The 27495-nt window shown below is 38.5% G+C and overlaps 1 protein-coding gene across 1 annotated transcript in view; it reads left to right on the top strand.

Moving 5' to 3' along the window:
• The window catches only part of LOC121370401 (IQCJ-SCHIP1 readthrough transcript protein-like), a 218990-nt gene that overhangs the window by 96056 nt on the left and 95439 nt on the right, over positions 1-27495 (top strand). The window contains exon 8 of the mRNA XM_041495597.1: positions 5997-6793. Within this exon, the coding sequence (XP_041351531.1) occupies positions 5997-6793 (797 nt within the window). The remainder of the gene's footprint in view (positions 1-5996; positions 6794-27495) is intronic.

Below are 27495 nucleotides of genomic sequence, written 5' to 3'. Positions count from 1 at the left end.
AATAGGTACATGACCCTTATTATTCAAATCTTTCTTATGTTCATACATTTCTAACCGACTGTGTAATCGAAAGTTGATTGGCTGGTGCCAGCCGATTATAACCGATGATCGATGATGAAATTCAAACCGATTCTGTTTAACGACACCACAAGAGCACATTGATTTATTAATCTTCGGCTGTTGGATGTCAAACATATGGTCATTTTGACACAGTCATAGAGAGGAAACCAGCTACATTTTTTTCATCAGTAGCAAGGGTTCTTTTATATGCACCATCTCACAGACAGAATAGCACATACCACGGTCTTTGATTTACCAGTCGCGGCGCACTGGCTGGAACGAGAAATAGCCTAGTGGGGCCCACCGACGCAACACTACATTGAAGACTACTGCTAGCTAATGTTTAGATTAAAACAAGATGTGACATGTATTATATTGTCATAACAGCTCATTAAATCACTACACCGACGCACCACTACATTGAAGACTACTGCTAGCTAATGTTTAGATTAAAACAAGATGTGACATGTATTATATTGTCATAACAGCTCATTAAATCACTACACCGACGCACCACTACATTGAAGACTACTGCTAGCTAATGTTTAGATTAAAGCAAGATGTGACATGTATTATATTGTCATAACAGCTCATTAAATCACTACACCGACGCACCACTACATTGAAGACTACTGCTAGCTAATGTTTAGATTAAAGCAAGATGTGAATGTATTATATTGTCATAACAGCTCATTAAATCACTTATTGAAGACTACTGCTAGCTAATGTTTAGATTAAAACAAGATGTGACATGTATTATATTGTCATAACAGCTCATTAAATCACTACCCCGAGGCAACACTACATTGAAGACTACTGCTAGCTATGTTTAGATTAAAACAAGATGTGACATATTATATTGTCATAACAGCTCATTAAATCACTACACCGACGCACCACTACATTGAAGACTACTGCTAGCTAATGTTTAGATTAAAACAAGATGTGACATGTATTATGTTGTCATAACAGCTCATTAAATCACTACCCCGAGGCAACACTACATTGAAGACTACTGCTAGCTAATGTTTAGATTAAAACAAGATGTGACATGTATTATGTTGTCATAACAGCTCATTAAATCACTACCCCGAGGCAACACTACATTGAAGACTACTGCTAGCTAATGTTTAGATTAAAACAAGATGTGACATGTATTATATTGTCATAACAGCTCATTAAATCACTACCCCGAGGCAACACCACATTGAAGACTACTGCTAGCTAATGTTTAGATTAAAACAAGATGTGACATGTATTATATTGTCATAACAGCTCATTAAATCACTACACCGACGCAACACCACATTGAAGACTACTGCTAGGTAATGTTTAGATTAAAACAAGATGTGACATGTATTATATTGTCATAACAGCTCATTAAATCACTACACCGACGCAACACTACATTGAAGACTACTGCTAGCTAATGTTTAGATTAAAACAAGATGTGACATGTATTATATTGTCATAACAGCTCATTAAATCACTACCTCGAGGCAACACTACATTGAAGACTACTGCTAGCTAATGTTTAGATTAAAACAAGATGTGACATGTATTATGTTGTCATAACAGCTCATTAAATCACTACCCCGAGGCAACACTACATTGAAGACTACTGCTAGCTAATGTTTAGATTAAAACAAGATGTGACATGTATTATATTGTCATAACAGCTCATTAAATCACTACACCGACGCAACACTACATTGAAGACTACTGCTAGCTAATGTTTAGATTAAAACAAGATGTGACATGTATTATATTGTCATAACAGCTCATTAAATCACTACCTCGAGGCAACACTACATTGAAGACTACTGCTAGCTAATGTTTAGATTAAAACAAGATGTGACATGTATTATATTGTCATAACAGCTCATTAAATCACTACACCGACGCAACACTACATTGAAGACTACTGCTAGCTAATGTTTAGATTAAAACAAGATGTGACATGTATTATATTGTCATAACAGCTCATTAAATCACTACCCCGAGGCAACACTACATTGAAGACTACTGCTAGCTAATGTTTAGATTAAAACAAGATGTGACATGTATTATATTGTCATAACAGCTCATTAAATCACTACACCGACGCAACACTACATTGAAGACTACTGCTAGCTAATGTTTAGATTAAAACAAGATGTGACATGTATTATATTGTCATAACAGCTCATTAAATCACTACACCGACGCAACACTACATTGAAGACTACTGCTAGCTAATGTTTAGATTAAAACAAGATGTGACATGTATTATATTGTCATAACAGCTCATTAAATCACTACCTCGAGGCATACATTGAAGACTACTGCTAGCTAATGTTTAGATTAAAACAAGATGTGACATGTATTATATTGTCATAACAGCTCATTAAATCACTACACCGACGCAACACTACATTGAAGACTACTGCTAGCTAATGTTTAGATTAAAACAAGATGTGACATGTATTATATTGTCATAACAGCTCATTAAATCACTACACCGACGCAACACTACATTGAAGACTACTGCTAGCTAATGTTTAGATTAAAACAAGATGTGACGTATTATATTGTCATAACAGCTCATTAAATCACTACCTCGAGGCAACACTACATTGAAGACTACTGCTAGGTAATGTTTAGATTAAAACAAGATGTGACATGTATTATATTGTCATAACAGCTCTTAAATCACTACACCGAGGCAGAGGGGCGGGACATAGCCCATTGGTATAGCATTCGCTTGATGCGTCGTCGGTCTAGGATCGATCCCCATCATTGGGCTATTTCTTGTTCTAGCCAGTGCTCCACAACTGATGTAACAAAGACAGTGGTATGTACTACCTTGTCTGTGGGATGGTGCATATAAAAGATCCCATGCTGCTAATAAAAAAGAGTAGCCCATGAAGTGGCGACAGTGGGTTTCCTCCTTCATTATCTGTGCGGTCCTTAACTACATGTCCAACACCATATAACTATAAATACAATGTGATGTGCACCGAAACTTTTTCTGTGATTTCCCCCACCCCCCTCCCCCTTTCTTAACCTGTGCTCCATGACTGGCATATCACAGCAAGCCTCTGTGAATTGAGAATCTGCGTGACCCATTTATCGGTTACGCAAAAATGAATGAAGGTAACCCATTTCGTTTCTGCGTAACCCATTATATCCAAGTAAATGGTGCTCCGAATTTTGCTAGAAAAAAAAAAAAAAAGTGACGCAAAATTAAATTTGCACGAACAAAACAATTGTTCTCGCAATGTTCAGAGGGCTGTGATAACAGGACCGAAACTCTGTGATGAACTCATTCTGTGATTGTTTTTTTTTTCCTTTCTCAATCAGTGCTCCACGACTGGTATATGAAAAATTAAATTTGCACGAACGAAATATTTGTTCTCGCAATGTTCAGAGGGCTGTAATAACAGGACCGAAACTCTGTGATGAACTCATTCTGTGATTGGACAGGCCTCGGTGGCGTCGTGGTTAGCCATCGGTCTACAGGCTGGTAGGTACTGGGTTCAGATCCCAGTCGAGGCATGGGATTTTTAATCCAGATACCGACTCCAAACCCTGAGTGAGTGCTCCGCAAGGCTCAATGGGTAGGTGTAAACCACTTGCACCGACCAGTGATCCATAACTGGTTGAACAAAGGCCATGGTTTGTGCTATCCTGCCTGTGGGAAGCGCAAATAAAAGATGCCTTGCTGCCTGTCATAAAAGAGTAGCATATGTGGCAACAGCGGGTTTCCTCTCAAAATCTGTGTGGTCCTTAACCATATGTCTGACACCATATAACCATAAATAAAATGTGTTAAGTGCGCCATTAAATAAAACATTTCTTTCTTTATTTCATTCTGTGATTGTTTTTTTTTTCCTTTCTCAATCAGTGCTCCACGACTGGTATATGAAAAGCCATGGTATTTGCCATTTTGTCTGTTGGGAAGTGCATATGAAAGATCCCTTACTACTAGTACAAACAGAAAACTGTAGTCAAATGTTTGACATCCAATAGCTAGCTGATGATTGATATAAATAAGTGTGCTCTAGTGATGTCCTTAAAAAACTTTAATTTTAACGTTGAACTTTTGTCGTCTGTGGAATTTGATTTGGTGATACTCACCCTAGTGGCCTTATACCTCACCAATGATTCAGTAAAACTCGCTTTATAGGAGCATTCCCAGTCTGGAATTCCACGCGGTAAGACGTGTTTGTTTCGCTTGTGCACACTGCACGTGCTTTCATGTGCTCGACTTGGGGGGTCCTTCGTTTCGTTGTTTTTGTCAGCGAAATGAAGTTTTCTACTGGGATGTATGCGGTCATTGGAACTGATTGAATGCTGGAACGCTTCTCGTTTCGACAGCCTGCATCACCAGGTTGGATTCTTTTTTAGCGAGATTCCTTGCCTCCACGTCATTTCTCCGTCTGACTGTCAACTTGTTTTTTTCGTGACTCGTATAATTCTGCAGAACGCCACAGTTGTTTGCATTTAGTCTCTACATGTCCGAGCCTGTCCTAGCAGCACTGGAAGATTGACCGCCCCAATCTAAGAAGAAATAGGAAGCGGGGTCGGCCCCTACTACTCTTTTTCTAGACTTTACCTTGCTTTATAGTGATACCATCTCGTATCCTCCAGAATCGGGCCCGTCCGCACCACTATACCAACCCATGACGACTGGACTATACCCTAGTCTGATAGTCTCTCTCGTTCAGACGGATCCGGCTTCTCAAGATCTGTATTTCAGCACAGCACTACACCTTCAACGTCTATCGACTGTTAATCTAGGGGTTTTCTTGACGGAATGCAACCCATCTCGTCCCTTTAAGCTGTGCACCCAAACGTCCTTAACGAGGCCACTCACATGGACATATCGATCGGACTTTAAACTTTTAGATCTGCGTTCAAAATTTTATGTCAAAATTACTCCTTTTTTTTAATATTATTAAATAGTCCGATCCTCTCTTCTTTCTCTTATTTAATTTTGGACTGTCCTTCTAAAATGCTCCAAATTATATAAATATTCGGCCGAGCAGTCAATTCTTTTTTATTTTTAGCTTGTAACCTTTTTTTTTATTTTATTTAATCTATTAACTTTTTTACAAATTGCCATTTTCAAAATTCTGCCCATTTTCACCCCCCATCCCGAGTCAGGCCTCCGATCTTATCGGAGGTCGGACTCGGGATGGGCGTGTTCGAAACCCTAGTGGTATATGGGCACGTTAAACTAGTTATCATCATCATTATAGGTGGAGACTGGTAAGGAAACGTGAATTCAGTACCTACCAGCACTGACATAGCCAGGATTTTATATTGGGTGGGTGGGGGGGGGGGGGGGGGATGCCCTGACCACCATCTTCATCAGTACCTACCAGCACTGACATAGCCAGGATTTTATATTGGGTGGGGGGGGATGCCCTGACCACCATCTTCATCAGTACCTACCAGCACTGACATAGCCAGGATTTTATATTGGGTGGGGGGGGGGGGGGGATGCCCTGACCACCATCTTCATCAGTACCTACCAGCACTGACATAGCCAGGATTTTATATTGGGTGGGGGGGGGGGGGGGGAGATGCCCTGACCACCATCTTCATCAGTACCTACCAGCACTGACATAGCCAGGATTTTATATTGGGTGTGGGGGGGGGGGGGGGGGGGGGTGCCCTGATCCACCATCTTCATCAGTACCTACCAGCACTGACATAGCCAGGATTTTATATTGGGGGGGGGGGGGGGATGCCCCCGACCACCATCTTCATCAGTACCTACCAGCTTAAAACCAAGAGCTTAATCTTAATGTCACTGATTTCATTGTAGCAAAATTACCATTCTTTTCTTTTGTGTATTGCAGGTGTGCAGGCTTTGACTGTGTTAACCCTTGATCACCACACCACACCACTGATTTCAGTGTAGTAATAAAATCATTCCTTTATTGCAGGTGTGCAGGCTATGACCGTGTTAACCCCTGAGGAGAATCAGACACACAACGGGAGTGAGAGTGACGTCGGCAAAGCATACAGCAGGTTCATTCGGGAGAAGAAATCGCCCATCAAATCGCTCATCAATTCGGAGTGCGAGTCTGTTCTCTCGGATTATTCAGAAATCGCGGGACCACTGGAGGACATTGAGAATGAGCTGGAGGTCTACATTGTCGACAGAGGCAAGTTGAAAACGGGCGACTTCGTTTTAAATTCGGGAAACAATTCTAAAGAAGTTCAACGGATTTCCGGAGAAACCGATTTGGAGTTTGCGAAGCGGGCGCGCAAGATCAACATTCTGAGTCTGGCCCAGGAATTTGCCGAGCTGAAAAAGATCGATGCTCATGCTTTGCCGTTCGACCTTCACAAAGGTCACAAGTCATTGAATGAAGTGAATGCGGACAGTGATGAAAGTTTGAGTTCCGAATCGGAGGAATATTTGACGGAATCGGCCATGACGAGTCCCACAGAAGAAATACATGTTGTCCCGAACGGCGAGACGAAACTGAACCCCGGAATGAAAAAGTCAAAATCGGCTTCTTCGTCAAAACACAGATCTAGAGACGGTAGCGGCCATCGCAGTAAACATGGTAAAGACAGGAAAGGAAACCTGGCTGATGGTGAGGGGGACAGTGTTATGTCATCGTCGGGGGATTTCGATGTGTACAACATAGAATCAACTCTTCCGCAGATGGACTGGGCCACGTTGGAGCAGCAGCTGCAGTTAGCTGCAGAAGAGGAAAAGAAAAGACTACTGGTAAGAGTTATCTCTCTTTGTTTATAAAGGAAATTGGCCATTATTTTTTGGGTACTAAATTTGTATGCTCGAAACCTTAGTGGTATAAGAGCATGTTAAAATATATCAGACTTGCTGAATTTGTTGTTATTTCAGTTTTTAAAAACTTGTATTATTTTAGAATTGGATGTCACTATAAAAATATTTTTGAATTATCAGTTTATTACCAAACTTTATACATTTGGTGCCAAAAGCTAATGGCCTATTTTCTTTAAAAGTCACTGACGTCGTTTCTCCGTTTTTTTTTCAACATATTTGGAGCCAGAAAAACACTGGAATTGCCCAAATTTACAGTTACAGAAAAAACCTCCAAAATGCAATAACAGCCAAAAATAGTTTACATTGCTTAATGCCTAAGGTCGGTGATTTTCAGTAAACTAGTTAATGACATAGGATATTGGCTTTATCCTATCATCGTAAGATGGGGAATTCCGTATGTCTTGCCGAGTGAATTATCTATTCAGTCTGACTAGGATAAAGCCAATATTCCATGCCACTAATTGGTTATCACATGTATCTTTATCCCGTAATCCATCAAAAATTCAACGGAAACAAATACCCTGTATTCCCGTTTATTTCAGCTGCATTGTACGATTACTGTGTCAAGGGAACAGTTTAATGTCACATCTGTGGATGTGACATTTATGTGTACGTGATGTTACCAGTCATAATCTGCTTTAATCAATCACCACAATCAACCAATAGAGCCAAGGGCAGATCCAGGGGGAGGGGTCCCGTGACCTATAGGTAACCCCCCCCCCCCCCAAAAAAAAAAAAAAAAAAAAAAGTGTCAATTTTTTTAAACAATTTGTTTACAATTTTCAATGAAGTTCCTTTTTTTTCAGGAAGTCATTCCATATACCCTTTAGCCCTCAGTCACCTCCCTAAAATACTCCCTAGGTCTGTCCTTGATAGAAACAGTGGTTGCAGGGTAAAAATACAAACACAATCACACTATGAAGGAACTTCTTCAGGCTTTCTGCCAGAAAATAATTTGAGGGTACGTAATAAAAAGAAAACTGGTCATAAGTGTCCCTACTATAGTCCTTCCCATAGGGAATGCCTTTTTTTATACTGTGGAATTTAGTACTAGTTATTTGAGGGTATGTAATAAAAAGAAAACTGGTCATAAGTGTCCCTACTATAGTCCTTCCCATAGGGAACACCTTTTTTCATACTGTGGAATTTAGTACTACTGTATATCTTCGCCTGTAAGTCGATCTCGGCTATAAGTCTAGTCCCTAATTTCAAGCCCTGAAAACGTATTTTTTTTATTGACCCGTTTATAAGTCGACCTATGAAAAACAACTTATAAATATTGAAATATTTCTTATTTTCAGCACATGAGAACAATAATGTACAATATTTGAACAAAAGAAAATTATTTTACAAACTTCGGTTTTCACGTTTTGTACATCGCAATCAAACTACATAGCATCAAAACGAAACATTCCCTTAGTAGATAGTGAAAGCTGTTTGACTGTTGCCGTATGGCACTGTACAGCATGGTTTTGTGCACAGATAACAACTTTATTTATAAACACTGACAACAGATCACTACGATAAAACTGAAAGTATCAGTTAATCACATGTTTTGCCGCCATATTAATACATGTAAGGAGGATAACTCTGGAAAATACACTGGTTTTGTACCAAATGATGTATGTCCCTATTGCTCTAGTGAACTGTAGAGATCAGTCTAAGCTGTTTTAAAGGAAAGCTCAGTAATATTCATGAAGTTAATCACTGACAAAACATTGTTTGAACAACTATTAATGCCAGTGACCAGATTTCAAAATAAACTCGGGCAACAGGTAGTTAGTATTGTTTACATTTTTGCTATTAGTGATGACTGTTATTTTAACTAAGTGGACTGTTTTTTTGGCATGTGAGTAAGATCGCATGCCTTTTTGCATTACCAAAACCGTTCTAATGCCAAAAAAAAAAAAGGTTATAAAAAATAAATGTGTCAAATTAACATATTTGAGTATATATACAGGGCATACTTCAACAATAAAACTTGTAAAATAATCCCCAAAACGGTAATATTTTTGGGTGAATTTTTTTTACCCTCTTATAAGTCGACCCCCCAAGTTATAAAATAATTTTTGGGTGAAAACAATTCTACTTATAGGCAAAGATATATGGTAGTTATTTATTTCTGAGCTGATTGTTTTCTAAATTACATATAAAAATAGTATTTTTTATTTTTCCAAAACACTTTTACTTTTCTTCTTAGTATCTTACATCAAACCAAACTGAAATTATTTACAAAGAAATACCCTTTTGACTCTGTCTTGTGCAAAGATATGGCCTTGATATGGGACGGACTATAGGTGGTTATGTGTTTCAAATCTTTTGAAATTGGACACTGCATTTCATGTACTTTGACCAATTAATTATAAACAGCAGTCCTCTTAATAATATCTTTCTAAAAATTATAAAATTTTATCCTTAATTTCCAAGTGTTTAGGGTACACAATTTTACCCTTCGTATCCTCTGGCAGAAAATGCTTTAGGAGGATTTACTGTAGGAGGATTTACTGGCAATCAGCATACAGGTACGTGTAGATGGTTCTAAATTTTTCACATTACTTAATTATGTCCATTGTCCCGAGGCATAGGCAATCAGAAAGTGTCTCCAGAATTCCTTGTGTCAGACTGTTCCATGTGTATCCTGTCTTCCTGGAGTCTGCCTGGATGTCTTTTTGCCATGTGTTCTTTGGATAGCTTTTTTTGCTTTCTTGCCCTGGGGTACAGGGACTTGTTGCAATCTTTACATCAGTTAAGCAAGTTTACATGTGTTCAATATACAATGATACCCCTCGAAACCGGACTCTCTGGTAAAAGGAATTCCCTTAAAACTGGATGTTCATGGTCCGTTCTTAAATATCAGTACATAACAGCAGTTTTGTAAACTGGGTATCTCTTAAAACCAGACTTTTTATTTGGTCCCATGAGTGTCCAGTTTAGATGGGTTTCACTGTATATATATATGTAGAAACTTGTTGGGTTGAATTCGGAATGGTCGTATACACTGCAACGCTCGAACCAAAAACGAAGTCCCAAGTTACACTTACACGTTGTTGACCGAATGGTTGGGTCGAACTACCCGATGGGTCAAACATTTTCTCGAGCACTGACGGGGTTCAAGCCAACGGAATTCAAGTGTATAAGTATGTATATTTCTTGAAATGCCATAAAGATCGGTACAAGTCCCTCAGCCTTGAAGGGTCCCATGATGATCACAAAGCCTTTCTGGAGATACTTGATGTGCTTTTTACATTAACAGGTCTCGTAAAATTGCGAGGACAATAGATCGGTTCTTGCATCGATCACGCAAGTCTCATTCTGCATAACCCATTTTTAGAACATCAATTTACATGATCATAATGGGCTGTGCAAAAACGAAATTGTGTTACCATTACCTAAATTTGTTTTTGTATAACCCATAAATGGTTTACGAAATTTTTCATTTATCACAAGCCTGACCAACAGTTACAAATTGATCACACTGGCCTTTACAACCACTTGCAAATGTTTGTCCTGTTCACCTCAATATGTGAAAGTCTGTAGCACTGGCTGCTGGTTGTCTAGTTAATGTAGAATTTCCACAAGATTCACAGGTCTTTTTTTAATATTTTACATAAAATTTAACCCTAAAAAATTAAAGACGTTAGTCATTTCTATAAATTAACGTCCATCAAGTTTTATGTGCAAGTATACATTAACGTGGGCGGGGATCAACTTTTTTTTCTTTTTGTTTTTTAAAGTTGAAAGCTGATTTCTGTTTTGCTCATTGCCAAGTGATTTTTGCATTCATTCATTCATTCATTCATTCATTCATTCATTCATTCATTCATTCATATCCATTCAACCATCTATCCATCCTTCTATCTATATTATTTACCTATCATATCCGTTGATCATCCATCCATTGATCCATCCATCCATTGATCCATCCATCCAACAACCCATCTATCCATCCAACCATCCATCCATCCAACAACCCATCCATCCCTCCATCCATCCATCCCTCCATCCATCCATCCAACAACCCATCCATCCATCCATCCATCCATCCATCCGTTCATCCATCCATCCATCCATCCTTCCATCCATACATCCATCCATCCATCCATCCATCCATCCATCCATCCATCCAACAACCCATCTATCCATCCATCCATCCATCCATCCATCCATCCATCCATCCATCCATCCATCCATCCAACAACCCATCCATCCATCCATCCATCCATCCATCCATCCATCCATCCATCCATCCATCCATCCATCCATCCATCCAACAACCCATCCATCCATCCATCCATCCATTATCCATTTATCCATCCATCCATCCATCCATCCATCCAATACCCACCCACCATGGTCTTTAACCATACAATTAAATAAGACATTTCTTTCTTTCTTTCTTTCTAGCAACTAACTAGTAGAGATGTTATTTTCAATAAAAATATGTACTCAATCTATGTAGTATATTTATACATCTTTGCCACAAAGGCCATCATTACAAGTAACAAAAAGTTGTTTCCCCTTGAAAGACTCTAGTTTATATAATAGGCTTAATATTTTTATGAAAGTGTTAGCAGTAATTACTATTGGTATAAAAGTGTAATTTAAGGAATTATACCTCCAAGCCTTTATAAACAAAGAAACAAATTTATAATATGAACAGTAACTTATAATAACTGTTCTACCATATTGTTTTAATTACATACATGGCACAAGCAAATATAATGTATAGACTGAGCCCTCACATCTTCAATTTCCAATATTCTAGATCTGAATAGCATCATCCATGGGATCAGTTTGTATAATAAAAATCTGTTTATATCTTGGTAGATTTGCCTCTGTTTCCATTACATTGAGTTAATTCACCCTTCTTGTAGTTGTGCCCTGTGATATATTGTACACAGACCAGGGGTGGGGAAAAATTAAATTGTCAATCGGTCCCGCTTGATGTCATCATTAATGGTGTGTGTGTGTGTGTGTGTGTGTGTGTGTGTGAGAGAGAGAGAGGGGAAAAAAAAAAAACACCCCACAAATTGTATATGTTTTACATAATGGAATAAATAATATAAAAAAGGAATAAAAGTTATGAATTTAAATCCCATATATGTATAAAAAGTACGAGTATTCAGTACTGTGTCCCAGTCTTCACCAGGAAAGGCGAGCGATCGCTCGCGCTCGCCTCCACACTCGCCTGTAAAGTTTTAGGCAATCTACGAATCGATCGCCTTGCAATAAACTTTTAAATTTTTTTTTTTAACTTCTAGCTCCTTTTCTCTATGATTTTGACACAACAAAACTATCTCACAAATCGGACACAAAAAACTATCTCACAAATAAATATGCGTAGTAACTATCGCGAACTGTTGTGTTTATTTGCATAGTAACAATTTCGAACTGATGTTTTTCTTTGAAACTCTTTGTTTGCACCGTTATCACGGAAACTCATTCGGAACTCCTTGACAGAATCTACGAACATCACAACTAGGAACATCTCGGCTGATACCAGAGAAATCGTGATGGGCCGAGATATTCCGAATGAGACATTACAACGGTCCGATATCGACCGAAGTGTTCCGAATTAGTGGGTGCGTGTGTGTTTTTTCAATGGTGGGAAAAGGTAATTCTGTGGAATTAAAAATATTTAAAGCATAACCGATGACTGACCATTTTGGTTACAAAATCACAGAGAAAAGTGGTAGAAGTTACGTCAATTTTGTTCGGTGCAAATTATGTGCAAAATACAGTGATTTGTAAAGCGAGTGTCACAAACTACATCAACGGCACGAGTATGGTGATAAAGTGTAATACCCATTACCTCCCGGCATTATTTAGTAAATAGTACATATACATTTATTGAGGAGAGTGATTGCTCGCCTAGCACCATTTCAGGAGAGTAATCTTCAGCTCGCCTTGATTTTGCTCATGGCGAAGACTGGTGTCCTGAAAATTAATAAAAGATCGCACCGTTGAAGTGATTGACAGCCTGAGCTAGCACATGTTTAGACAAAGAGATTAATAACGTCATCACTGATTGGACGAAATTTGACCTCTACTGGCTCTTGAGATAACCAGTACATGTAGCTGTTCTGCTTACTTCCACTTGTTAACAAAAAAGTGGAAACCTTTTGCTAATTTTAAAATCCTTTATAATTATTGGATAGACTACACTGAACAGTCAACAATAAATACATTTAATTTATTGATTATTTCAGTATATTTTATGCTATTTCAAACAGTTTGTACTGCTCAAAAGTCTCTTGCTTCAGACTGGGACACTCGACCCGACAATTTCGGACAAAGGTCAGTACATCGGTGTTGACAGGTGTTGATTGTAACCAGTTGCAAACTCTGGGTCCTTTGTTTTAATTGGAGTGTAATACCTAGATGGCTCTCTCACCAAGAATGGTGTTATTGTTAACGTCTGTTTTATCTCTTGACTGGCTCAGCAACTTTGACAAAATTAATGTCTAGCCTAGTGGCTGTGGATTGACACTACTGTAGGTCCGACTTCAGTGACTGATGATATATACTTAGGCAGACTTTAAAATCACAGACTTCTGAAACACAAGCTATACTGACCACTATTTATTTATTATTTTAAATCATGCATGAAATACCAATGTCTGGGCAGGCCGGTCCCCTTGACAGATAAGAATTTGTTGCAATAATAGAAATGGACAGGTGCTTCGGACCGACAAGAATGACAAAAGTGGGACCGGCAAACACACGTTTAAATTTTTTTTTTTCGGTCTCAGAGATCCCCACCCCTGACACGGAGATCCCCACCCCTGACACGGAGATCCCCACCCCTGACACGGATATCCCCACCCCTGACACGGAGATCCCCACCCCTGACACGGAGGTCCCCACCCCTGACACGGAGGTCCCCACCCCTGACACGGAGATCCCCACCCCTGACACGGAGATCCCCACCCCTGACATGGAGATCCCCACCCCTGACACGGATATCCCCACCCCTGACACGGAGATCCCCACCCCTGACACAGAGATCCCCACCCCTGACACAGACATTTATTTCTTTATGGGGCAGGATGTAGCCCAGTTGCAAAACACTCTCATGATGTGTGGTCGGTCCAGGATCAATCCCCATTGGTGGGCCTATTTGGCTGTTTCTTGTTCCAGCCAGTGCACCTCGACTGGTATATTAAAGGCTGTGGTATGTGTTATTCTGACTGGGGTGGCAAATATAAAAGATCCCTTGCTACTAATGTTAAAATGGAGCGGGTTTCCTCTCTAAGACCATATGTCAAAATTACCAAATGTTTGACATCCAATAGCCAATGATTTATATTAATCAATGTGCTCTAGTGGAGTTTTAAACAAAACATAGTTAAAACTTTTCTTTATTGGGCAATCTATATAAGACCTGATCTGTTTTATATATTCTGTATGAATATTATTTTCAGTGATGGGAATATTATTACTTGGAATTAGAGATTCCAAATTAAATTTTCTTGAGTAACATCACAAGATACAGAATGTTTCATTTCATCAGACGCAACATTTTAAAATCACAAAATAGACATAAATTGATTGCCCTTGAAATGAGCATTTTCCTGTTTCCGAATCTCCATAACAATTTCATTGATTGAAAATGTCTGATTGGAGGTTGGTAAATTTGCTGCCATGGTACGGAATCTTCAGGCCAGTGTTTGTAAATTGTTTACTTCAATACTTTTTTTGACTACAACTGATGTTCCTAAAATGTTTAGGTGATTGAATTCTAGTTAGTTAGCTCTTATTTATTATTTCAACTTATTTCCGTGCTTATATTCAATTAAGGTTCAAGCACGCTGTCCTGGGCACTCACCTCAGCTATCTGGGCTGTTTGTCCAGGACAGTGGGTGTGTTGTTAGTGGTTAGTGAGAGATGTTAAAAACGTTAAGACTGTGGGCAGGATATTCATATTTACAAAATAAACTTAAATGCAGCAGTTGACAACTTGGTTTTCACTAGCCATCGGGCATGGCAATAGTAGTTATTTACTAGCCCAACATTGAATATCATTAGCCATGGGAGTGGGACTGACATAATCTAGAAACCCTGATATATTTATGGAATATGCAGTTTAAAAAAAAATATATATAATTGAAAATTTTTTTGCATGTCTATACAGATTCATGTGCATTATTAGTGATGTATGTGCACTATACCATACCATAACAAAGGGCTTTTATCTGTACTGACATTAGATGAGATGCAGAAAACGTGTTATTCTAAACAATAATGCTAATTAATGGGCTTCCTGCTGTCTGAAAATTGCACAAATATCCACACACACACAAACACTATTACAGCAACAATTGCTAATGGTTTTGTCCTTTTCATCTCTGATTGTTAGCACCACAGGCTTTCATTAACCGATTGCTTCTTGTCATCTACACCAACTGCAAACCTACGGATGGACGGCATGTGATGTGTTTCCAAGGCTGGAGCATGTCCTGTTTGTATGGATTTAGATTTACAATATCACCGTGACACGGAACACCAATCAATGATGATCCCACACGCTTCCAAAGTGTTCCCTGGCTTTTACAACTAATGTGAGGTCTTGTTCAACTGCTATTCTGTCTGGCACTGGACATTTCAACAAGGTAGGCTTGTATAGAAGCATTAATATTTACCATTTTCATTGGAGGTGCACAGTTAGAATGTGAGTTTAGAGCATCTTCCATTCTATTTGAATGTTTGCTGGAGTTTGTGGTGTCTGGAATTTAATGTCGGACAGGTCAGAGTTCAGTTTTGCTGTTTGTGTAAGGTTGGGTTTTTTGGAGTTTTTATTATTTAATTTAATTTTTTTTAATAACTGTTTGGCTTTGTCCAGTGGCTGGAATGGTTCTGTATCAAAGACTTGTGGACATATAGATTAAAGAGATGTCCTGAGTTCGCTGTCATTGTTAGGATTTTGCTGACTTGCAGTCGAGTGATTTAAGGATGAAAATTATGTGTTCAATATATTTCCATATTTAGAATATTGATGTCTGTATATTCCTATTCAGTGTATTATAAATTTGTATATCATTTGTAATAGGTTGGGGGCAGGATCTAGCTCAGTCGGTAGAGTGCTCGGTTGAGGTGCTTGCATCGTAGGATCAAATCACTTCAGTGGATCCATTCTCTGAATGTTTTTTTTCCCCATCCCAAATATAGTCCATCCCACAGGGAATGCCTTTTTGAGATTTATATATTTGCTTGCTCAATATTTTTGCTTTGACACAAGTTAGTTATAGTCCATTCCACTATGAAATTTACTACAAGTTATTTATTTCTGAGCTGATTGATTTGTAAATTGCACACAAAAATAGTAGTTTTTTCTTAGTTCCAAAACACTTTTAATTTTCTTCTTATTTCAAACCAAACTGAAAGTATTTACAATTTTTTTTTTTATAGAATGATAGGACGGACTATAGTGCCCTGTGACTTGTATATCAAAGGTCATGGTATGTGTTGTCCTATCTGTGAAAAAGTGCATATAAAAGATGCCTTGCTGCTAATGGTGAACTTAAGTGGGTTTCATATAAGACTATTTATAAATAATTGCCAATTTTTTTACATCCAAAGGTAAATGATTAGTGGCATCATTAAACAAAACTAACTTCAACTTTACTTTGTACATAATATCTCAAAACTTCATTCTATTTTTTAACATAAATGTTTTCATATGTACTAAATTATTGGAAGATTCAAATCCAGTTTAGGCTATTACAAACTTTGCGGCAACTTGTTTTTTATTATTATTTTTTGCAAAACCCATTGAATATATAAACAGTGATATTGTAGACAACAAATTTATTTAACAGGGCTTGAACTTAATGACGGCACCGACGGCCATTGCCATCGTTGAGATATAAATGGCTGTGGGTTGGCCACTGGATAAAAATTACTGCTGTGGGTAAAAATCAACAACAGCAAAATGAATATATCTGGTGTACATTATCTGCCAGTATTTAAAATTTGTACATTTGAAATACGTCTATATGCAACAAATTAACTGTACAGTCATATTTATTTGCTACAAAAGAGATCGACCACAATTGCCATCATTGAGATATAAATTGCTGTGGGTTGGGAGCATCACTGACGGCAATTTTATGCCACTGGATATAAATTACTGTTGTGGGTAAAACTCCTCAACAACAGCGACTGCTGTAAAACTCCTCAACACCAGCAAAATGAATATAATCTGGTGTACATTAACTGCCAGTGTTTAACATTTGAAATATGTCTACATGCAACAAAATAACCTTGCAGTCATATTTATTTGCTGCAAAAGTCACCTTTTAAAAAATTGTCATAGAAGGCAGGCTCAAAATTGCAGTTGGTGGGACGTTTTACCCACAGCAATTAATAAAAAAAAGATGCTATGGGCAGGGTTTCTACTGGAGTGTAAAACGGGTATGGCACCATACCGAATATTTTTGCAGATTTGTTTTTTTTAGTTAAAGTTTTTGACAAAATTCATTACTCTTATCATTACTGTATGATTTTCTTAACCCTAACCCTAAACTTAACTCAGGTTCTTTCTGGGGGAGGCCATATTGACTGTGGTTGCCTTCAATTCCATAGCGTCATACCCAAAAATTTCTTTCTGGCAGAAACACTGATGGGTGATAAATTCTTAAGTTCAAGCCCTGATTTAACATGCAATTTTCTTGTTAAAATGGCTCTGTTAGTCACAAACTTGTTACTATTATTCAGAATATTCACAGACGTTTATGTTGTGTGAAATTTAGTGCTGCAACATGAAATGACATCTTGCTGATGATAATCCTAAATCTACGACTGTTCAGAGAATATGTTAGTGTCTGGCGTTAGAAAAAATGATCAATTCAGTTTTTCTTGGATTATTCACAGGAATTGTGTTATCAGGGCCCCGTTCCACGAAGTGATCTCAGCACTAAGATCACCTTAGTGCATAAGGTAGCTATGCACTTAAGGTGATCTTAGGGCTAAGATCGCTTCGTAGAACAGGGCCCTGGAAGTTAATGTTGCACAAGAGGAACACAAGTTGGGCATGGGTCTGAATTCTTTTTGTTGATGATCATTTAACTTTCTCTCACTTTGTTCACACCACAACTGGACAAAGGCCGTGGTATGTGCTTTCCTGTCTGTGGGAAAGTGCATATAAAAGATCCCTTGCTGCATTAGAAAAAATGTACCGGGTTTCCTATTATGACTACAAGTCAGAACTACCAAATGTTTGACATCCAATAGCCGATGATTAATTAAACAATGTGCTCTAGTGGTGCCTTGTGCAAAGATACGGCCTTGATATGTGAATCACATGACTGGTTCATAGGAGGACACCATACCTCCATGATTTTGGCCAAAATACCCTTTGGACTTTGCTTTGTGCAAAGATATGGCCTTGATATGTGAATCACATGACTGGTTCATGGGAGGACACCATACCATCATGATTTTGGCCAAAATACCCTTTGGACTTTGCTTTGTGCAAAGATACGGCCTTGATATGTGAATCACATGACTGGTTCATGGGAGGACACCATACCTCCATGATTTTGGCCAAAATACCCTTTGGACTTTGCTTTGTGCAAAGATACGGCCTTGATATGTGAATCACATGACTGGTTCATGGGAGGACACCATATCACCATGATTTTGGCCAAAATACCCTTTGGACTTTGCTTTGTGCAAAGATACGGCCTTGATATGTGAATCACATGACTGGTTCATGGGAGGACACCATACCATCATGATTTTGGCCAAAATACCCTGTGGACTTTGCTTTGTGCAAAGATACGGCCTTGATATGTGAATCACATGACTGGTTCATGGGAGAACACCATACTATCATGATTTTGGCCAAAATACCCTGTGGACTTTGCTTTGTGCAAAGATACGGCCTTGATATGTGAATCACATGACTGGTTCATGGGAGAACACCATACTATCATGATTTTGGCCAAAATACACTTTGGACTTTGCTTTGTGCAAAGATACGGCCTTGATATGTGAATCACATGACTGGTTCATGGGAGAACACCATACTATCATGATTTTGGCCAAAATACACTTTGGACTTTGCTTTGTGCAAAGATACGGCCTTGATATGTGAATCACATGACTGGTTCATGGGAGAACACCATACTATCATGATTTTGGCCAAAATACCCTTTGGACTTTGCTTTGTGCAAAGATACGGCCTTGATATGTGAATCACATGACTGGTTCATAGGAGGACACCATATCACCATGATTTTGGCCAAAATACCCTTTGGACTTTGCTTTGTGCAAATTTATTGGTTTTGTTGTTCAGGTTTTCTTGACTTATTCACTGAAGATGTCTTGCCTAATTAGAATATTGACTGGCACACAAGTCACAGGTCGTTTTGCCAATGGGTATTTAACCCTCTGGCTTCCTTCAGTGGGGATCTAATTGACCGAGGAGGCTTATCATGAAGTCTTGTTTACAGAACAAGGGTTGATTAATTTCCGATTTGCTTTGGGTATTCTCTGGGCTTTGTGTTGGACAGTTAGTGCTGCATGGGTCAGAGTTCATTTTTGCTGATAGTTATTAATTTAGCTCTCTGGCTTAGTCCAGCCGGTTAAATAAGTGGCAGAGATCAGTTTGACATCTGCATGGAATATCGACTGGTTGTGTGGTGCACTAACAGCTCTGTCTGGCAGATATTGCTGATGGTTAAGTAGTAAATCTATACCAACTTTAACCCAGTAAAAATGTAGGTGGATGTGCTCTGGGAATGTCTACATTGTTCTGAGGGTGGGATGGAGCCCAGTGGTAAAGCGCTTACTTGATGCATGGTCGGTAAGGGATCTATCCCAGTCGGTGTGCCCATTGGGCTTTTTCTCATTCCAGCCAGTGCACAACCACTGGTATATCAAAGGTTTGTGGTACATGCTATCCTGCATGGGATGATGCCTTTCTTCTAATGGAAACTTTTCCTGTCCTGAACAGGAGCCAGCCAAGGTGTACGCTACAACAGCTTGATCTAAAATTAATGTGCACACAAACATTATCTGACCTAATGGAAAAATGTAGAAAAAAAAATATTTGTCAAAATTACCAAATGTTTGACATCCAATAGTCGATGATTAATAAATCAGTATGTTCTAGTGGTGGTGTTAAACAAAAAAAAATTCTTCTCTTTCACTAACCACCAACAACATACCATTAACCCACTGTCCTGAACAGACAGCCCAGAATAGATAGCTTGATATGGTTGTGTCCAGAACCTTAATTAGATGTAAGCACGAAACTGCAGATGAAAACGAAAAATGTCAATGATTATATAAATGGCTGGAGTGACTCAACTTGGTCGTCTTGTTGAGTCATGTGGATTCTTTCTTGCCAATAGTTGTTGTTACGGAACCTGGCTCCAAGATACATCTATTGATTGGACAAATTGGTTGCTGGTCTTCATCACCCATAGCAGAATTATTCATGTTTTGTGCCATGTGTTGAAGTCCGAATGACAGCCTACATGTAAATTGGTTTCAGGAAAGGACTCATTGCAGGGTTTGACAAATTCACTGTCCCGCAATACCGGCTAGTGAATTTTTTGTCTGGGCTAGTGGAAATTATAACCTGTGTCACTACAACACAACAGGCAGTGATAGAAATAAGCAGAATGTTTTACTAGTCCACCAGACAAATGCATCTAGAAATTTACTTGTCTGCCAATATTTTCACTTGTCCAAATAAATGATTTGTTTTATTCAAGTATCAGGATGATATTTTTGATTACTCAAAATAAAACTGCACTAAAATCTTTTACCTGTCCACTGGACAACCACCAAGGGACATTTTGCTTGTATTAATAGATTTTCACTTGTCGGGACATGTGCTTATTTCGAACACTGACAGGGCACTAGCCAATCTTCTGTCAGGGCTAGAGACTTTCTCAAACACTTGTCGAACACTGCTTATTGTTTTTGTGGGTTCCATATCAATATTTCTGAACATCTGTTAAAGTGGAAGGGGTGAGACGTAGCCCAGTGGTAAAGCACTCGCTTGATGCGCGGTCGGTTTGGGATCGATCCCTGTTGGTGGGCCCATTGGGCTATTTCTCGCTCCAGCCAGTGCACCACGACTGGTACATCAAAGGCCATGGTATGTGCTATCCTGTCTATGGGCAGACCTGTCAACCCTCCCGGATTCCGCAGGAGTCTCCCGGTATTTGATCAAATCTCCTTTCTGCTGTGCGGGAGACAGTTTCTCCTGTTAAATGAGATTTTTGTAAGCATAAAACAAAAATCGATCCTCTTTTTGTCAAAATAACATAAGGGAAGTAACTCTACCTTTTTTTTCTCATTCGGAAAATGTCGACTACTTTCGATTTCTGAGAATGTAACAGGCCGAATTGTCCCGACTGTTTAACCTTTGCCGAAGTGAGGATTGTGGGATAGCCTATTTATATTGTTAAAAAAGCACATGGAGTTTATAAAATGACGTGTTATTATAATGTTTGTTGTCATCCTAATGGCTACGAAGCGTGTTGCCGCTAATTCAACAGGCTGTGTATTGACATTCAGTGTTGCATATAAAAATAAAAAAAACCTATCCAATTTAGTTCTAATAACACCTCTGAATGTAAAATGTCTTCCCACTGGATTACATAATGCAACTATGACGAATCTGATTTTTTTTTTTTTTTTTTTTTTTTCTTTTTTTTAATGCCAAGATCTAAGGTTAAGAAGTATATATGACATTATATAGTATTCATATAACTTATTGTAATAATGTTTTTTTTTTAAATCTTGCGATTTTGGGTTAAATTGTGTGAATTTAAAAAATCTCCTACTTTTTCAACACACACCTCCTGCTTTCTCTTGACTAAAGGTTGACAGGTCTGTCTATGGGATGGTGCATATAAAAGATCCCTTGCTGCTAATCGAAAAGAGTAGTCCATGAAGTGGCGACAGCGGGTTTCCTACCTCAATATCTGTGTGGTCCTTAACCATATATCTGACGCCATATAACCATAAATAAAATGTGTTGAAGTGCGTCGTTAAATAAAAACATTTCCTTCCTGTTATAGTGGGGTGTGGACAAGCATGGCTAAATATCCATTAACGGATTTCTTCCACTTTGGCCGATTTTACAACCAAGCACTTAGCAAACTGGGTCGCTGTATCGATCTTTAAACTTGGCCAGAAATGGCGAGTGGTCACACTCACCTAAAAACGTTTTAGAAGGAAGGAAATGTTTTATTGAACAATGCACTCAACACATTTTATTTACGGTTATGTATGGCAGCAGACATATAGTTAAGGACCACACAGATATTGAGAGAGAAAACCTGCTGTTGCCTCTTCATGGGCTACTCTTTTCGATTAGCAGCGAAGGATCTTTTATATGCACCGTCCCACAGGCAGGATAGTACATACCACGGCCATTGTTACACCAGTTGTGGAGCACTGGCTGAAACGAGAAATAGCCCAGTGGGTCCACTGATGGGGATCAATCCCAAACCTGTAATTAGAAAAATGTCTATAGCAAAAAACATGCTGTTGTGGAAAATTTGAATATAGTCCAAATTGTTAAATAAAACATTTTCTTCCTTCCTTTTCTAATTACAGAGGTTGTGAAATGATATATATTTTACAGCACTCACAAAATGAGAAGTTTTACTGTATTTATTATACTGTTCTATTATACCGTCGCTGCATGCTGGCCCTGGGAGTCTTGTTTTGTGTGGAGATAATGTAAATAATTGATTTGATTACACATGAAATGAGTAGATCTCATGCATTTTTATAGAGCCATTATGTTACTGCGTGCAGTGGATGACATGGTCACCGTGGGTGATATGCAAAGTAGAGTGCAAGTGACAATTTAAAGGTACTGTTCTGTGATTGATCCCATTGTCAGAAGTTTCGGACTATAAGGCCAAAATCATATATTGCTGGTCATAGCCAGTGGTAAAGCAGAAATGATGCACAGTTGGTCAAGGATCGATCCCCATAGGTGGAGCCATTGGGCTATTTCTCTTTTTAGTCGGTGCACTACAACTGGTGTAACAAAGGCCATGGTATGTACTGTCCTGTCTGTGGGATGTCCATATTAAAGATCCCTTAATTGCTACTAATCGAAAAATGTGGCAGGTTTCTTCTTTAAGACTATATGTCAAAATTACCAAATGTTTGACATCCAATAGCCGATGATTAATAAATCAATGTGCTCTAGTGGTGTCCTTAAACAAAACAAACTTTAACTTTGGTCTGTTTTGATCCTGTGCATCAACATTTTTTTTTTTTTTTTTTTTTTACCTCAGTAGCTACAACAGTGCCATCTACATAACAAAATAATGCTGTAACACTTCAACTAATAACTTTGTGACACACCATGACATTTTATATCCAAATGAGGTCATTTGGAGGCAAAGGTCAAGGTCATTGAAGTTTTCCAAGAAAATTAAGGAATTGATCCATTCTTGTTTTGGTCCCATTCCAATCAGTTCTCTCTTACTGGCATGTCCAAAATCTATGGTATGTGCTGTCTTGTCTGTGGGATATAATACAAATCTAAAAGACCGTATGCTGTTAATTTGGTTTCCTCTCCCTGTCTGTGGTAGCTTTATACAGTTATCTCCCACGTGTGCCTTGTAGTGAAAAGAGTTGACTTCTTGGTTTTGCACTGATCCGTATTTGAAGGCTAATTATTAGGAATATGAAGTAAATTTTTAATCTTAGTGATAACCAAGGAGTTATTTTTAAAAATTACATTTTGTTTTCCACCAGGAGTGCAAAACTGCTTGGCTGTAATGAGGCTTGGTATTCATGCACCGGGTTTCACTTATGACAAATTGAGGCACTTTCAATTACCGTAGGTTAATTTTCAAACCAGCTAATTTTGTGAAAAAAATTAATAGCTAAACTTTCATTCTGCCTAGACCAAATATTGCAATTACGTTTAGAAAATCACATATGAGTACAAGTTATGTATGTTCGTGTGACGCATTATATTGATTCTATATATTAAGATTTTTTTTTTCTTCAATATACAGCATACAGTAATGATTGTGATGGTGTTTACCTTCAGAATTTATTCATTCTGATGTTTTTTTGTTTGTTTTTTCTTTCTTTGTGTATCCATCATTTTCATTGACAAGGTGCAGATGTTTTGTTTTACCTAAAAAAGCTTAAATAATAACTATTCATTATTCATTTTACTTGTTATTCATGATCAAAATGGTTAAAAGATGTATGTCCTTTTTCTGAGGGGAGGAATAACTGGACCAAGATTTCTCCCCATTAGATCTTCCCCTGTGTTTTTATCCTGAAGCCTACATGGAAGTTAATATTACAGGCTTATTGTGTTGAGTCAGTATGATATCTAATAGTATCAGACATCTTATCTGGCTAATTCATGATGAGTGATTGCAGGATAAACAATCTTGACAGAGAATCGCTAGATGTCTTACGTCTGGTTACAGCCGTCCGTCTGGTTATAGCCGTCTGTCAGCGAGCCAACGATTCTCTTTATCAGTTTGCTGTTATTCTCTTTTTAGGTTTGCAGTTATTCTCTTTATAGGTTTGTAGTTATTATCTTTATAGGTTTGCAGTTATTCTCATTATAGGTTTGCAGTTATTCTCTTTATAGGTTTGCAGTTATTCTCTTTATAGGTTTGCAGTTATTCTCTTTACAGGTTTGCAGTTATTCTCTTTACAGGTTTACTGTTATTCTCTTTTTAGGTTTGCTGTTATGCTCTTTTTAGGTTTGCTGTTATCTCTTTATAGTTTTGCTGTTATCTCTTTATAGGTTTGCTGTTATTCTCTTTATAGGTTTGCTGTTATCTCTTTATAGGTTTGCTGTTATCTCTTTATAGGTTTGCTGTTATCTCTTTATAGGTTTGCTGTTATCTCTTTATAGGTTTGCAGTTATTCTCTTTATAGGTTTTCTGTTATCTCTTTATAGGTTTGCAGTTATTCTCTTTATAGGTTTGCAATTATTCTCTTTATAGGTTTGCTGTTATCTCTTTATAGGTTTACTGTTATTCTCTTTATAGGTTTGCTGTTATCTCTTTATAGGTTTGCAGTTATTCTCTTTTTAGGTTTGCTGTTATCTCTTTATAGGTTTGCTATTATCTCTTTATAGGTTTGCAGTTATTCTCTTTTTAGGTTTGCTGTTATTCTCTTTATAGGTTTGCTGTTATTCTCTTTTTAGGTTTGCTGTTATTCTCTTTATAGGTTTGCAGTTATTCTCTTTATAGGTTAGCAGTTATTCTCTTTATAGGTTTACTGTTATTCTCTTTATAGGTTTGCAGTTATTCTCTTTATAGGTTTGCTATTATCTCTTTATAGGTTTGCAGTTATTCTCTTTATAGGTTTACTGTTATTCTCTTTATAGGTTTGCAGTTATTCTCTTTATAGGTTTGCTGTTATTCTCTTTATAGGTTTACGGTTATTCTCTTTATAGGTTTGCAGTTATTCTGATGGTCAAGTACTCAAACTTTGTGCAAAACTAGGGGTGTTGTAAAAACATCTGGTTATACTGAAATTGGAAGTGATATGAGGGTGAGGATGGTTATGTTGATGATGAAGGTTATGGTGATGGTGATAGTACCTAAATAGTGATACAGATGATAATGGTAATATGGTTGGTGGTGATGATGATGATGATGGTGGTGGTTATGGACCATTTTGGTGATAATACCTAAGTAGTGATGTAATGGTAATTGTGATTATACAGATGATGATGTTGGTTATGATAAAAATGAAGATGATGGTCCTGATGGTAATGATGATTCTGGTGATAGTGATATTGGTAATACAGGTGATGATGATGTAAAAATATTCTAAGAAGGATGTATGGCCAATGTTTAGTTGCCATACTTGAATGGTATATGGGGAGGGATACAGCTCAGAGGAAGAAATGCAATGAGTTGTAAGATAGATTGACTTGATAGACTCTAGTTTTTACCTGTCCCATCCAATGCTCTACAACTGGTACATTAAAGACTGTGGTATATTTATCATCCTGTCTATTGGAAAGTGCATATAAAAGATCCTTTTGTTGCTTTATCAGTAGGAGTGTTTGCGGTGGTAGAGTAGTGTTTGTGGTGGACGGGTGGATCTCTATCTTTCTCAACCAACTATCGACCAACAGCCCTCAAAATGTGTAACAGCAATTGGCAGAGCCGCTGCAAAATGTTGTTGCAAATTTGTTTGGCTATGATATTTTATTAATAATTATTGGGTATTTACTTGATTATTTATACAAAATTGCCATCCCAGGATGATCTGAATGTCAAGGGCTGCATGCAAGTATGTTAAACGCGGAATAGTCGTAGTGGAATAAGGTGCTGTGGTGTCATTAACCAAATATTGTTTCTCCTTTGAACAGTATTTTGTATTGGCCTTTATTATTGACCTCAGCACTTCTCTGATGCCAGTGTTCAACTTGATTACATTCTGCGAGTGACACAATGACATTATTAGTGTCCACGTGTCATTTAGCATTGGCATCTTGTCAAAATATTTTCATCTTTCTGAAGTTGTATAAAGATTTTTACCATATGGACATTGCACCAAGCATTGTGGGACACTGTAACATCAGTGAGTTTGTGCTTTTATTGCCAAGTACCAGTAGATATTCTTAAAAAATAATAATTTGTATTTTGATGCTGAAATTTGATATATATATATATACTTTTGTTTTGCTGAAAAAGGGTACAAATGGGTTATAACTCCGATTTTATGTTTCCTACCGGTTCATGCTTTGTGAATATAAGGTCATTGCATGTCCCAAACACATTCCCACGGTTACATTCGATAAAACGCAGCTACTGTACAATAAAGTTCCAAAATGTGAATATTCGCAAAAACGCAGCCACGTGCAAACCATGTCACCACTGCACGTGCGTTGTCTGCACGTGCAACATGAACACCGACAGTATAAAAGTGCCGGGTGTTCTTCGATTGCCTGGCCTCTGTATCTGGCCGACAGTTGACAATCCAGGACATGCCACGTCTCAGTGAACCGCAGAGAAACAATGCCATCGGCCGACTAGACGCAGGCGAATCCAGAACGGCCGTTGCCAGGGCATTCCATGTGTCCCCAAGCACCATCTCCAGACTGTGGGACCGTTACCAGCAACATGGATCAACACGTCCTCCCTAGATCCGGTCGACCACGGGTCACTACCCCAAAAAGCAGGACCGCTACATCCGGGTACGCCACCTTCGGGAACGATTGACTACTGCCACCTCCACAGCCGCAGCAATACCAGGTTTGCGCAGGATATCCGACCAGACCGTACGGAACCGCCTACGTGAGGTAGGAATTCGTGCCAGACGTCCAGTTCGAGGTGTCATCTTAACACCACAACACCGTCGACTCCGACTGCAGTGGTGCCAGATTCATCGATAATGGCCTCAACTGCGATGGAGACAGGTGTGGTTCAGTGACGAGTCCCGAAATCTGCTCCGACGTCATGATGGAAGATGTCGCGTGTATAGGCGTCGTTGAACGTTATGCGGCAAACTGCGTGCAGGAAGTGGACAGATTCGGCGGGGGTAGTGTCATGGTGTGGGCAGCCATCTCACACACTGGCAGAACTGACCTGGTCCACGTGCAGGGCAACCTGAATGCACAGGGCTACATTTTCAGATCCTCCGGC

Source organism: Gigantopelta aegis, chromosome 1, assembly GCF_016097555.1.
Source record: "Gigantopelta aegis isolate Gae_Host chromosome 1, Gae_host_genome, whole genome shotgun sequence".
Taxonomy (NCBI): Eukaryota; Metazoa; Mollusca; class Gastropoda; order Neomphalida; family Peltospiridae; genus Gigantopelta; species Gigantopelta aegis.
The sequence above is the reverse complement of the archived record's forward strand: the minus strand, read 5'-3'. Positions and strand labels throughout refer to the sequence as shown.